The sequence below is a fragment of the Pteropus medius genome, unplaced genomic scaffold, assembly GCF_902729225.1.
Source record: "Pteropus medius unplaced genomic scaffold, Ma_sr-lr_union100, whole genome shotgun sequence".
Lineage (NCBI taxonomy): Eukaryota > Metazoa > Chordata > Mammalia > Chiroptera > Pteropodidae > Pteropus > Pteropus medius.
In genome coordinates, this window is record NW_024340693.1 from 2,446,562 (window position 1) to 2,461,443 (window position 14,882).

At 38.0% G+C, this 14,882-nt stretch overlaps 1 protein-coding gene and 1 pseudogene across 9 annotated transcripts in view; one reads left to right on the forward strand and one right to left on the reverse strand.

Annotated features, from left to right (window-relative positions):
- Window positions 1-14,882, reverse strand: part of PAN3 (poly(A) specific ribonuclease subunit PAN3) — a 123,680-nt gene that overhangs the window by 27,442 nt on the left and 81,356 nt on the right. For all 9 annotated transcript variants that reach the window (XM_039862755.1, XM_039862719.1, XM_039862738.1 and 6 more), the window contains 4 exons: window positions 5,481-5,728; window positions 4,346-4,402; window positions 3,193-3,297; window positions 2,349-2,406 (listed from right to left, as the gene is read on the reverse strand). In XM_039862755.1, the coding sequence (XP_039718689.1) occupies window positions 2,349-2,406; window positions 3,193-3,297; window positions 4,346-4,402; window positions 5,481-5,728 (468 nt within the window). The remainder of the gene's footprint in view (window positions 1-2,348; window positions 2,407-3,192; window positions 3,298-4,345; window positions 4,403-5,480; window positions 5,729-14,882) is intronic.
- On the forward strand, window positions 9,548-9,663 carry LOC120603199 (uncharacterized; annotated as a pseudogene).

A 14,882-nucleotide genomic window follows, 5' to 3' on the forward strand; every position in this document is an offset into this window, starting at 1 on the left:
GTATCTTCTTACAAGTTTCTTTACTACAGGTATCTTTGGATTGTTTTAAGTTTTAATTTGGTGGAACTTCCCAGTATTTTCTTTAAGAGTCTACAATCTGCATCCTGTAGAGAAAATCTTTCCCTACTAAAACATTAAATCAATTCATTTACAGTTCATAAGATTTTTAAATTTTGCTTTATAAGTTATTAACCCATTTGGAGTTGGTTTTTGGAAGCGGTTTGAGATCATGATCCAATTTTATCTTTCACCATAATGAAAACCATTTTCCAGTGCTTCCCTTCCCCGTGCCCATCACAGGATACGTCTGGGCTCTCCTTAGTCTGCACCATTAACTGATCTGTCCAACCCAGTGTCAACACCACGTCCCTGTGGTTACTAGATGCGACACACGCCTCTCCTCCCCCAATATGCCCAGATTCCAGGTCATAATGTTCAAAGTGCCTTGGGGTAGTCTTGGCCCTTTTCTCTTTGATAAATTTTATCACATACTATGAAAAGCTCTGTTATGTTGTACTGCAATTTAAAAAAATAAATAAATAAGGACCAAACCTTGATTAGAAGCTTGGAACTTTCAGCCCTAAGCCTACATCATGCAGGGAGCGGAGAGAGGCTGGAAGCTGAGTTAATCAACATCCTCACGCAATGACACTTCCATAAAAACTCTTCAGTGGCGAGACTCTGAGACCTTACGAGTTGGTGAACACGCCGAGGTGCTTGGGAGGGTGACACACCCAGAGAGGGCAAGGAAGTCCTCCCCCAATACCTCGCCCTATGCGTCACTTCCACTTGGCTGCTCCTGAGCTGTATCCTTTATGATAAACCAGTAATAGTACGTCAAGGGCTTTCCTGGGTTCTGTGAGTCATTCTAAGTTACCGAACCTGAGTGGGTGGGTTATGGAGACGCCCAAATCTGTAGCTAGCGGGACAAAAGCATGGGCAACCCAGGTACCCCTCTTCAGCTAGCATCTGTAGTGGCAGTAATCTTGAGGGACTGAGCCCTTAACGACTGAACTGTCAGGGCACGAATTAGGGGTCAGAAGCATCCTGAGTAAAAACAGCTCACATGCTTTAACTAGAATTATACTGAATCTGTAGACCGGATTAGAAAACTTGACACCTTAATCATTAAGTCTCCTATTCATGAATATAGTGTTTCACTCTATTGCTCTTATTTACTACATTGTAATAAATCTCCCCTATTAAGATCTTAAACATCTTTTATTGTATTTATTCCTCAGTACGGATATTCTGAAACCACTGTAAATAGCATCTTCTCTTTTATTTTAAAATCACTGGCTACTGGTCTATAGAAATGCAATTGACATGTATTAATCTTATATCCAGCGATTTCCTAAACTTTATTATAATTTCAAATTACATCTAACGTACAGTCCTATGATTTCTACACAATTAGTCATAAAGACCAGAAAGGCAAAAATAAAACTATTTCTTTTTCTTTTTTCCTTTCGCCCTTACTAGGGCCTCAAAGACAGCGCTAAATAATTAAGGGAAAATCGCAACCTGGGCAATTCAAAGGTTACGGCAGATACGTTCCGGGCCTGTCTAAACTGGAAAGGTCAGTCTTGAGACTTAATAGCCAGACACACGCCTTTTAATTCTTTAGCAGTCAGGAAGAGGCACAGTGGACGATGGTGAATCCTGGATTATGATGAGGTGTCTGAGATTATCTCTACAGCAAATGTACTCCTGCTGCATTATTTATAGAGTTCTGCTAAATTACATCGTATTTAATCTTGCTATAAACAGAATAAGCTGGAGAAAGAGATTTTAATGTTCTCTTAGAAACACCGTGGTGTTGTCAGATAACCCTGATTTAAATTCTGACTCAGCCAGCCAATTACCAGCCGCGAGTCTTCAACGCAAGTTACTTAACCTGCCTGTCAACTTAGTTTTCCTCATACGTAAAATGGAGACCATAATATTAGTACCTACGTCACGGGATTTTTGTAAGGAAGAAAATAAGACATAAAGCATTTAATCGGCACACTGTAGTCTCAGAAATAATAATAATCACTTTCCTTTCTGTTTGGGAAACTGTCATCAAGTTTCAGAAGACAATAATATTCCAGTGCACAGTGACCTAAGTCACCATGAATTCTAAAACTACCTGATTTTTTTTTTTTGAGGAACTAAAATACTGTCACATGTAGCATTACTTTAAATCAACTAGATGATCAGTGGCATCTTAGAACTCTTGTCAACTAGATCGCAAATAAATATATTCATAAAACGGGAACTGCTAGTTTACGATGTAAAAACACATAGGACCACAAAAGAGGGTCATTGTATCTTTGGAAAGGAAGTGTGAATCGATTCGTGTTTACCTGGCATATCTGCTTGATCGATCTGAGCCATTGTTATTAAATGTCTGTTAATCAGCTCCTAAGGAAAGAAAACAAGTATATTTACATCTAAACCCAGCTTCTGAGACCTGGATTTTCTATTATAACTAAATAACATAAGTATTAATATTTCATGAAATAACATTTCTAAGAACAGTAAATGTTTAAATTCTAGTCCTGGATAGGCCTGCCCCTAATTAAGGCTGTTTAAGTGACCGCTCTGCATATAACCGACTCTGGCTGGAAACTCAGGTCCACTCCTAAGTTGGTCAATAACCTGCTGACGAACATCACACTGCTACAACTTTCTTCTGGGAAACGAAATTTTTTCTGAGAATCATGTGTAAAATGAAATTCTACATATCAAGTAATACCTAACAAAAAATTTTATAAAACCTGTTTTATAGAAAATATGAAGCTCTCTTAAAATAAGGTTTATTTCTGGGCCAAACTACCTAATCTCAACCTACAGATATTAGCAAACGTTGCCTGAAAGTTAGAAACCATTTAAATTATTTATATATTTCAAAGAAAATTTTTGATGCACGGGATACAAAGTGCAGACAGATGGCCCATTTAAATTTCTGTGTTTTATACCCTAACACATCATTACTCAGTGAGCTCACAAGTTGGTAATTTTTCTGAAAAACAGCTTTCCTTAAATAAATACGTCAACGAGAACTCATAAATTCTAAATCCTATCTGCTTTAGTAGGGAACATTGGATTAAACACTGTGAAACGTATGATGTGAGAAGCTGCTCTTTGTCCAGTTGTCTGTCAGGGTGTCATGGGCAGGGCCACCCCCCGGGACTCCGGCCTGCCTACCTGTCGGAGTTCATCGGCCATGAAGAACGAGGGTGCGTTTGCTTTCGGTTGCATATAAGCAACGTGAGGTGCAGTTGGAGGATAAATGTGATAGTTTGGAAATACCTAAAAAGGTAGGGAGAAAACGTAACCCCGGTTTTCTTCACTTAATAAGTTTTTTCATCGTTTTGATAAAATGTAATCTTTTACCGACAGTGCTAAATTGATATTTTAAATCTTTCAATGACAGAGAACAGCTGTTAACCAGTAGACTTTCTGAATGAATTCATTTTTAATCTTATATTTAATGATCGAGTTGAAAAAATCTAACAAGAAAAGAAACATTCCTTCTGATACAGTAAAATTTAAGCTCCAATGAGAGGCAAAAGTAGTTGTCTGGATGAATGTCACACAAACGACTTGCAAGTATTTTGAAAAGCGTTTGGGAGAGAGAAGAAAGCAGATACGAAGGTGCTGGCCACAGCCAGAGGATGGGTGACTGCACCCTGGCCGCCCACACAACGGCCAACCTCAAGCGTCACCCAAATACTCGTTAAAGCAGCGCTTCAAACGGCGACAGTGAGCAGGGCCGATGTACTCTGGCCGGCGGCGCAAGTGAACACGAAGCCGCCACAGCCATTGCCATCCCGCCACCCCGCTTCCTCCTGCCCGCTCCACCTCTGCTCCCCTCACTGGTCCACGAGGCAAAATCGAAGTGCATTCGACAGTATCTTTTCTCTTGCTCTATTTTTTTTCATTTTAAAAGCTGAAACAAACATTTTGTTCTCTTTTAAAAATTAATTCAGCCGACTCCTGATGCCGTCAGATAATCACTCTGCTCTGATCTCAGCAGAAAGTGGCCGTGCGACACTCACAAGGTCCCTTCGCTTTGCGTCTGCCTTGGTTTCTGCAGACAGCATAGTCAGCCTTAACGACCTCAGGTTTACCATGAGCACATTTTTAAGAGTGATTTCAAGGGTAAAAACATAAAAATATGCCATATATAATCTCTACAGAAACAGCTGAGACAGTTTGGTGACAAAAGAACCTCTTTTATAGATTAAACTGAAATATAATGAAAACATAAATAATTATAAGATATAATAAACCCCCCAAAAGGCAAAACGTTGATGGAATTCTTACTTGAGAGAACCAAGGAAAGTCTCTACTCTACCTCAATTATTTGACCTTCTGTTCGGCAAGCTGTTCTGTGATAATTTTTGAAAGATCTCTGACCAAAAACAAAAACAAAAACAAAACACCGTGTTACTATTTTTTAAAAAGCATTAACATGATTTACAGTACAAGCACTTCTATAAACGTCAGTTTTTCTCCAACGCGGCGAGGTATTACCCCAGGTACAGTCGGGGAAGTCGTCTCAAAGGTACTAAGACTCAAGAGTCACAGAACAATGGCAGAACTGGGACTCTTAAAAATAAACAACAGAAAAGTAACGTTCACTCTCCACTCAGACTGCCTTTTAGTAAAGTATTAACCAAAATCCATCACGGATTTAACTCGTGGGGTGAAATGTGCTTATTACTGAGATGTACAAGCGCTGTTCGTCGAAGCCGACTACATGAACATGTCAAATGTCTACAGCTTAGACCAACTTTCCTCTTTAAGTGGAACTTGGCTTTTTCAGTCATGAGCTCTTTATCTACTACTTATTTTTCTATAGTTAAAAGTAATAATTTTTGAATAATGAATCTGAAAAGGTAGAATTTATGGAACGTGACAACTCTCCCCACGGTCCCCTCTCCCTGCTCTCCTGAAGGTGCTTTGGCAGCTGGCTATTTCTTCAACTGTAATCCAAGTCCCTAAGCCACCTCCCTCCTTGCCAATGAATGATCCATACTGGAGGCGTCTTACACTCTGTGTCCTCCACTACCCAGAGATCTGGCTATTAGATCCACGCCCACCTAAGGCAAGAGCTCATCATCGGTTTGCTCTCAGTAACTACTGATCAGAAACTGTCTCCTTTCTCTAGCTTCTTACTAGGGGCACACAAGGTCAGCCAATGTCAACTCCAGCTGGTGCAAGTAATGGGTAACCACATAAGCGAAACACGCCGTCGAGTACTGAACTAGAGCTTGCATGTTAAAATCAGATCTGAACGAAACTAGAGTTCTTATTAATGCAAAAGCAGATTACTTTGCAGAGAAGAGATCGGGATTATCAGCTAAGTTAGAAAATTAACTACCCGCTTTGATATCACAATAAAGGGATGCGGGAGGGGGTCAACCTGCTCGTCACTAACCAGAGGAACTGTCACGAGAGCGCTGCCACCTCCCGTAACGCAGACGTACCATTCCAGTCACGGGGGCTGGCGTGGCGTCCGTGTAGAAATACGTCGTCCCGCCGACGGTCTCCTTCTGGATGACCTGGCCGGCGGACGGCGTCTGAGACACAGGAGTACTGACGGGCGTGGAGGCACTGGAAGGCACCATGTAGCTCGCTGGGTTTGGAGTGTGACTTCTTCTTCTGGGAGCAGGAGAAGTGTGTGGCGTGATCTTGGGGGAGTGAAGAGGAGACGACCCCGCAGACAATGACATTCCTGAAGAAGACAGAAAACCATTTCTTAGGGAGCAAAAACTGGTTCTAGAGAAAAACATCTGGAAAATAAAACGCAAACGTTCGTTTGGAAGAAACATCATCTATAGCAAATTCTTTAAGTGCAAAGGTAAAAGACGGAATTTTATCTGGTTTTGATTAGAGAAAGCGCTAGCTAATTAAAGCAAACATAAAGAATTTGTTTTCAAATATAGCCATTTCCAAATAAATGAGGAAACTTATTACAAGAATCGCCTCCTCCATATCAAGGTTTACATGAGAATTAAGAATCATCGATAATTTAATAAATTAATATGATGAAAAAAATGAGAAATAACACACTGAGACACTTTACAAAATTATGCCTCTTATAACAGCCTTGCTTTTATAAAAGGCATAATTCCTTTTCGTTAAGAATCATTTAAAACTATGGCTATTAACAACGGAAATACTACACTCCCCTAAAATATCACAATATTAAAAATTAAACTGTTTAATGAGATTTACTAGATTTTGGGGGCCAGATACGATTAACAAAATGGTTTGAAAAAGCAAAAAAATTAAGTCTCATCTTAGTTGAGCTAACCACAGTTTTTAATCAAGCAGTATACTGTTTTGATGCCCTTTGTCTTTCACTCCAAGTGGGTATACATTAAAACGCCTGAGAATTTCTGCAGATGCATACTTTTAAAACAAGGCCAACTGATACCACTCTGTTCTAGGGAAAGTTCTACCTAAACACAACCAGTGACAACGCTTTATAGCAGAGCATCCTGTATTAGGAGGGGATCTGTCGTGAAGAAGGGGAAAGAACTGTCTTTACCCTTCGCAAGATTCCAATCTAGCTGAGAAAACAAAACCAGATCATCACATGTAAAAGACATAAAATGACTTACAAAACACTCGAATATAAATTAATATACTGCCAACTACATGCATAAATGCAAATGGATGCACATTAATTAAAACCAAGTCGAGTTCAGTAAAGGCTTAATGGAAGTCATCAGTTCTGAGCAGAGGTTGAAAAGTGTTTCTAGAACTATAGTTACACTTCCTGAAAACAATTAGCTTATGCAGGAACTGTTTTCTGGCTACTTAGGAAATGACCAAAATTCTTCACCTTTGACTGTGCCATCTCACAGTTCAAAAAATAAATAAATAAATAAAGGTTACCAAAATGCCTCTGGTCACAGACATAGGATTAGCAGGGCTACGAATTTCAATTTCCAAGAATACATAAGACGCTAACGTTTTCTGAAAAGATGTAGGTGAACAAAATAAGGTGAGAACTGAGACAACACTTATCTTTACTCTGGATGGCCCTTTGCATTGTCTAAAAAGCCTTGACATAATTATTTTGTCTTTTTGTGAACAAATTTCTGAGTAGGTAGGTAGGTGACAAGTGCCAAAGCACAGATCAGAAATCGGGGTGGGGAGGCGGATTTATTTGACCAAGGACATATGTACAAAGTCAGCAGCAAAGCCAGGTCTCAAACCCACGTCTCCAAACTCCCAATGTAATACAATGTCTACTGCATTAACATTAACATCGGCCAGGAATTCTCAAGTAGGTATTAAATGTGTCTAAGAGACACTTTAAAAATCTAAAACCCCCTTTTAAAAGAAAAAAAAACAAACAATATTTATAAGGAAGCCAAGATACTATATTAAGATATAAGCCTAATTAAAAAAAAAAAAAAAACTCGTCCAGGGTTCTCCATGTTTTTCTAATTTTATATCATACATTTAATGGCAGGTTAATCTTTACAGCAGAAATTGGGAAGGTTATTAAACTATTTTCAAAGGATAACTACTCCCTACTTACCTAATATGAAATGCATTTAAGGTAGTTTTCCTAAAGCTAGTCTCGAAGCCTTTCCAAGATAAAACCGGCCAAGTCACCAAAGATGAGTAAATTCACTACCTTTAAATTAAATAACAGCAACCAATATATCTACCAATTCTTAAGCACTTTGTATGTGTCAGGCACCAATGAACGTGCTTCACATACATCGGTCTATTTAATCCTCACAACAACCCTGTGAGGTTGGTACATCACATTTACCTCACAGAGGAGAAAGTCACTGAAAACATTTTTTAAAACTTATTTTAAAGACAAATATAGATTACTAAACAAATGAATCAAGATTCAAATTTAGGTCTATTGGACTCCAAAGTCTGTGCTCTTAGCCAGTACACTCTACAGATGCCCAATTCCTGTCTTACACTCATTACTGGAAAGGGGACCCATCACACTTAGTGTGACCACATGGGCTGTGTGGGGAGGGGAGAGGCAGCACGAGGTGAAGAAAGAGGCTCTGACATCACAGTGGGTGTGCGAGACAAAGGCAGAGTCTCTAAGTCTGAACACAAGGAAAGAGATTACCAAAGACAAGCGGAGGTCAGTTAAGAAGGAAATTCACATACAGTAGAATTTACAAGTTTTAAGTGAACGAAATTTCTCTTAAGAATTTTTAATTTTATAGCTATTCTAAGACAACATTGCAGCACTGAATTCTGAGTTCTGTATCTGAGCCGAGGCTGGCTAGAGTTATTTAAATACGTTCAATATAAAACATATAAAATAGTATCACCACCCATAAGGGTAAGAGGAAACTTAAATTGAATAGGAAGCTAAAAATAAAATTAGCCCCTAAATTAGAGAAACATCAGATCTAGTCACAAAAGGCACAGCTCTGTGCCACCAGAATATTTTATAAAAATGTTGAAGACTTGAGTAAAGTATGCGCACATCTGCTTAGAGAGAGGTATTCTGTACTATGAAAAAAACAACCACAACACATTTAATATTAACTGCCTAAATGCAACAATGAATTATAAATAGCATGAAGTAGAGCCATACTACACAAATGAGTAGCTAAAAATAAAGGTGAATTACAATGGACAGATTCTATTTCATCTCTATCGCACGTAAATAGTCCTCTCTAAGGTCTACCTTTCCGCATATGAGTAAAGAGGGGTGCTCCCTGTGGGTATTCCAACACCCTGCTATTCACTGGCAATCGATCACCAGAGCACTTACGCAAATACAGGACGAGGATATCAAAGGAGAGAGTGCAGGAATGAAAATCTGTATTTTAAACAAGCTGATTTAGAAATATTTCATTTTTGTGTTTATTTTTTGTATTACTTTTTGTAATTGAGAATGACATTTTGGAAACTTCACATATAATTGCACTATTTCTTACTAAATGAAGATGCGCACTGAAATATTTAAGTTATGTATGATAAATTAATTGCTTTAGGACATTTGGAAAAAAAATCTTAAAAGTAGCCAATTCAATTAAAAGTGAGGAAGAGTACAGAAATGATCACTGGAGGAATTAACCAGAGCAATGAACAAAATAAAGAAATGAGACATAAAAATTTTCAAGACTAATTTACAGAGGCAAAAGTATCAGTGTTTTCGGATGACATGATTCTTTCTATATCTGAAAAACCCAAGAAAAACAACAAAAAAGACGTGTAAATAATGACAGATTCATTATAACAAACGGTTACAACATTAATATATACCAAGTGAACAGCCCTCCTAAATACAAGCAACTAGTCAGAGTAATACTGTTTCTGGGAAATGAGAGACTGAGCTAAGAGGGGTACCCTCCCTCACCCCCACCAATGTTACAGATCCACAGAACAAGATAAAATACAATAACAAAATTTTAAAATATAGCTGAGATGAAAAGAACAGTAACAACAAAAGCTGTTAAGAGCGGAGGTGGTTCCATACTGTAGCAGTGAGCATGTCTGCTTTACACGCAGAAGGTCCTGGGTTCGCACCCCAGTGAAGCCACGGTCCATGGTCTACGGCCATGCCACCCTGAACAAGCCCGATGTCTGATCTCAGAAGCTAAGCAGGGTCGGGCCTGGTCAGTACTTGGATGGGAGACCAGCTGGGAAGACCAGGTGCTGTAGGTGTAAATAAAAATAAAATTAAAAAAAAACAAAAAAACACTCTAAGGGCAAGAAACAAAGGCCGAGTTTGGAATGAAGGGGTTATATCATAGGAAGTCCGGAAAATTGCAAGCTAAGCTAGATACAGCCTCTACGAGCTGAGACCTCAGTACCATGCAGACATATGAAACATGGCCTTCAGCCCATAACGTGGGGAACGAAACGAACCCTCAGTGTAAGGCCAGGAGTCTGGAAAAGCTGCACCTCCAGTGAAGGTGGGCAAGACAAGTTCTGTCGGCCCACAGAGGCGAAAGGTAAGCTTGTCTGTGGAAGGTACACAGAGGAGAGGGAAAGGGTGGAGTGGTGTCGAGAGAGACAGACGTGCACAGACACGGGACAGAAAACTCCCAGGAGACCCCATCTTACAGGAATCTCAGGGAGAAATTAACATAACACCTGCCTCGCTCTGACACTGGATGCAGAGGGGCAAACACCAGCTATTCTGATGAATACTTCCCACAACACAGAATACACAAGATCTGCCCCCAGAAAATAAACCCACTTAAATGAACTCCCCAAATGAGAAACTGCACGCACAATACACAATACCTGAGGTGAGAACGTGCACCTCAGGAATAAATCCCAGATAACAAAACCCTGTCAACGAGATGAAATAACAACTAAAATGATTAAGGACATGAAAAAAGTGACAAAGGTCACGAAGAAAGAAAACACCTGTTCCTCTTAAACAGAACAAACTAGATTCTTTAAGAGTGAAAAATATAAGCGTTAAAATTAAAGAGAAAAAGGCAGACATACTCAAAGAGAAAAAGTAAACCAGAAAAGGATCTGAGGAAATTACCTAGAAATAAAATCTGGAAAATAAGGAGTAAATAACAGACAGAAAAAGTAGAATGAGAAGACAAATGTCCAGGAGAAAAAAAGAAAGAATACTGGAAAAGCAAGATTCAAAGAAAAAAATTGTGATTTTCAGCGACTAATCATTCTAGAAGGATTCTCATTCAATCCTGAACGAGAGTTCGGAACAGAATAAGTAAAAACAAATTCCTTTCAATCAATCCGGTGAAATAGTAGCATGTCAAAAATAAAAGCTACCAGAAAAGAGACAGATTATCTGAGGGAGGGAGAGGAACAACTATTTTACCAGGAGACTGCATCAGCAACACTAGAGAATGAAATAATCTATTCAAAGTAAGAAGAGAAGATAACTGTCATCTTAAAGTTTATTGCAAATGAAGGGGAAATAAGCCATTTTAGGACTAAGTTTGCCACTCACATCTCCTTGGTGAAAGAAAAATGAAACGATCAACTTCTACAGAGAGAAAACTTCTTGCCCAACAGGCACAGAGCACAGGCTGCGTGGGTCACCTGAATGAGCACCAATGGCGAAGGACAATTAGCCTGAAGCAGGTTAAAGCCAAAGTGCAACTGACATCCTAGACGACCGTAACACTGAAAAAGGCGGAAAGAAACTGGCACTGAAAATCCCGTTCCTCTCTCTCTTCCTCTTCAACAATTTTACTTAGTAAAACACGAATGGTGAAATTCTAGGCGTGACGACTACATAAAACAGAAACACGGTACGTAACATTCCACCTCGACCTCACGTCCTATCGCGCCCTCTATAAAAATTACCTCCGAGTGAATCTAAAACCTAGTGCAGGAGCTAAACTGCAGCGCTCTAGGAACAGACGCTATGTGTAAGACCTCTACCGATCTGCAGCCCCACCAGCAATGCACGAGGACCTCTTTTCCCCGCTTCCTCTCCGACACTTGTCACTCCTTGTCCTGTTGATGACAGCCATTCTCACAGGTGTGAGGTGCTATCTCATTGTGGTTTTGATTTGCATTTCCCTAATAGCTAGGGATGCTGAGCATCCTTCCGCCATTGTGGAAAATAGTATGGAGGCTCCTCAAAAAAACTAAGAATTGATCTGCCATATGATCCAGCAATCCCTCTACTGGGTATTTACTCCAAAGGTTTGAAAACCCCATATCCGAAAAGATATTTGCACACCGATGTTCACAGCAGCATTAAGCATGTTGGCCAGGACATGAAAGCAACCAAAGTGTCCTACAATACAGATGATTGGCTAAAGAAGCTGTGGTGCATACAGACAATGGAATATTTTACTCAGCCATAGGAAGAGATGAAAGACTGCCGTTTGCGACAACATGGATGGACCTTGAGATAATCATGCTAAGCGAAATAAGCCAGACAGAGAAAGTTGAAAATCACATGATAACACTTATATGTGGGACATAAACCTAAAAGCAACAAATGAACAAGACAAACAGAGACTCATGGACAATGGACTAGTGGTTACCAGAGGAAGGAGGTAGATGGGGTAAAGGGAGTCAAATATGTGACAGAAAGAAATCTAACTATGGCGGTAAACACACATGCACACACACACAATACCAAACACACACACATGTCTACTATTAAATTGTACACTTGAAACACTGAATTTTGCTAACCAATGTCATTATAAAAAATTTTTAAAAAGTGATCTAGAAGAAAAAAAAAGAACTCTGAGTATAAACCTTCACAACCTTTAGCTAAGTGACAGTTCCTTAAGATATGACCAAAGCGCACAAAACCAAAGAAAAAATAAACTGAATTTCATCAAAATCTAAAACTTTTTGTACTTCGAAGGAAACTATTAAGAAAGTGAAAAGGCAACCCACAGAATGAAAGAAAATTACTTACTAATCATAGACTTGATAAAGGTCTAGTACACAGAATATTATATAAAGAACTCTTATAACTCAACAATATAAAGAAATAATCAAATTTTAAAATGTGCAAAAATCTGAATAACATTTTTGCAAAGAAGAGATACAAATGGCCAACAAACACACAAAAAGAGGTTCAACATCACTAGTCATTAGAGACATGAAAATCAAAACACAATGTTACCACTTCATACCCACCAGGATGGCTTAATCAAAAACAAGGACAGTAACAAGGGATAGCATGCAAATAAAGAAACCGGAACCCTCATACACTGCTGGTGGGAATGGAAAATGGGGCAGTTACTCTGGAAAACAGTAACAGTTTCTCAAATTGTTAAACACAGAGTTAATATATGACCCAGAAATTTTACTCCTGAGTATGTTACCCAAGAGAAATGAAAACATATATTCACACAAAAACGTGTACATGAATGTTCACAGCAGTAACTGTCTAAAAAGTGAAAACTCAAGTGCCTATCGATTGATAAATGGGTAAACAAAATGTGACCTATACACACAGTGGAATATTATTCACCTGTGAAAAAGGAAATACTGACACATGCTACAAGGTGGATGAACCCTGAAAACATCGTGGTAGGTCAAAGAAGCCAGACACAAAAAAGCAAATACTGTATGATTCTATCTATGCAAAATGTCCAGAACGGGCAAATCCACAAAGACATAAAGCAGATCAGGGGTTCCCAGGTGCTGGGCAGCGGGGACAACGGGCAGTAACTACTTATAGGTATGGAGTTTCTTTTGGGGGTGATAAGTATGTTGGGGAGTTAGTGTTGATGGTTGCATGACCTGGTGAATATACTAAAAAAAACACTTATTTGTATACTTTAAAGGAGTGAATTATACTTTGTGAATTACGTATCTCAACAAAAAACAGTTACTATCTAAATCATTGCTGGAGATTGGGGAAGAAGGATCAAGCAAACTCCATTAATCCAACAGAAGGGGGTATGGGCAATGAATAAATTGCAAAAAAAAAAAAAAATCGATGACATTATTAACAATAAAAACATAAAATATCTAGGATAAATTTAACTAGAAATGTGTAGGGCTTATATAAAAAAAAAAGGTTAAAACTCTAACAGAAATAAAACTTAACTGGAACAAAAGAAAATAAATACCCGTATTGTGATAAAGATGTCAATTCTACCCTTAACTAATCTAAAAACATAATGCTAGTTCAAAATAATAGAATTTAATTAGCCAAGCAAATTATATCCATGTGCAAAATAATTAAGAATAGCCAGAAAATTAAAGGAAAGCGAAGACAGAGGAAGAAGAAAAAGAATTAAAATGTAAAAGAAGTATAAGACCACTAGGTATTAAAGAGCAATAAAAGCTAGAATAACAGCCATCAATAAATTATGGAATAAAGATATAAGGAAACAGATGGTTACATAAAATAAACAAAAGTAACTCACCCTTTCATTCATTATACTCACAAATTCCTGATATATATAATATTCATATTGAATATTGAGTTTAAAATAAAAATATCTGAAATATTTTTTAAACTATAATGTTATAAAGACACATGTGAAGATCAAAAAAGATGTTAATCAATTTAACTTCTTCTAAAAGATATTTCTAGATAACAAAAAGATGCTTGCAACACTTAATAAAGGCCTAATCTGCTTACAATGTAGTTCTTAAAATCATTAAAATAGAAATTAAGCAATAAAAAATGAACAAATTACACAACTAGCCAGTTCATAGAAAAGAAAAAGGGCTCAAATATATAAAAAGGTGCTCATATTCACCGATAATTAAAGAGATGCAAATTAAAACCAGTATGATACTGGCCTCTTCTTGAACTGGCATATTAAAAAGTTTATTCAGACAATTATTAAAAGGGTGGGTGGCATATACTGCCATATACTTTTACTATCAACTGTTATCTGGGAAGAAAATTTGGCAATATCTATCAACTGAAACTTTTTAATTGACATGATAATGGCAAGCAATTCAAATAAAAAAAGTCATAAAATAAATAAAAGCTGTAAATGCCATAAAAATGGATATTTTTGTCTTGCTCATCTTTGTGACCCACAGGAGTCACTGAACAGATGCCTTGTGAACAAATGCTTAGGTTACTTTTAAATCCCTTCCAGGAAAAAAAACAAAAGTTATATTTTCTTTTCTCGGAGAAAGTTTTAAAAAGTTGTCTTCTCAGATACAAATGCATATGAGATGCCAGAGTGAACACACTCCTAAACAGAAAAACATTAGTAACATTCCTTTTTAAATCAGGAACAAGACAAAAACGTCAACTGTGACCACTTCTATACAACACCATACTAAAGGCCTTAGCCAACCAACAAAACAGAAGACAAGTTACAAAGGAAGAGATGAAACTATCACTATTTGCAGGTAATTGTTCAAATATAAGAACCTACAAAATATGAGAACAGAACTTATCAAAGTAACTAACATACAAAAGTCGACCACATAACTACACGACAGGA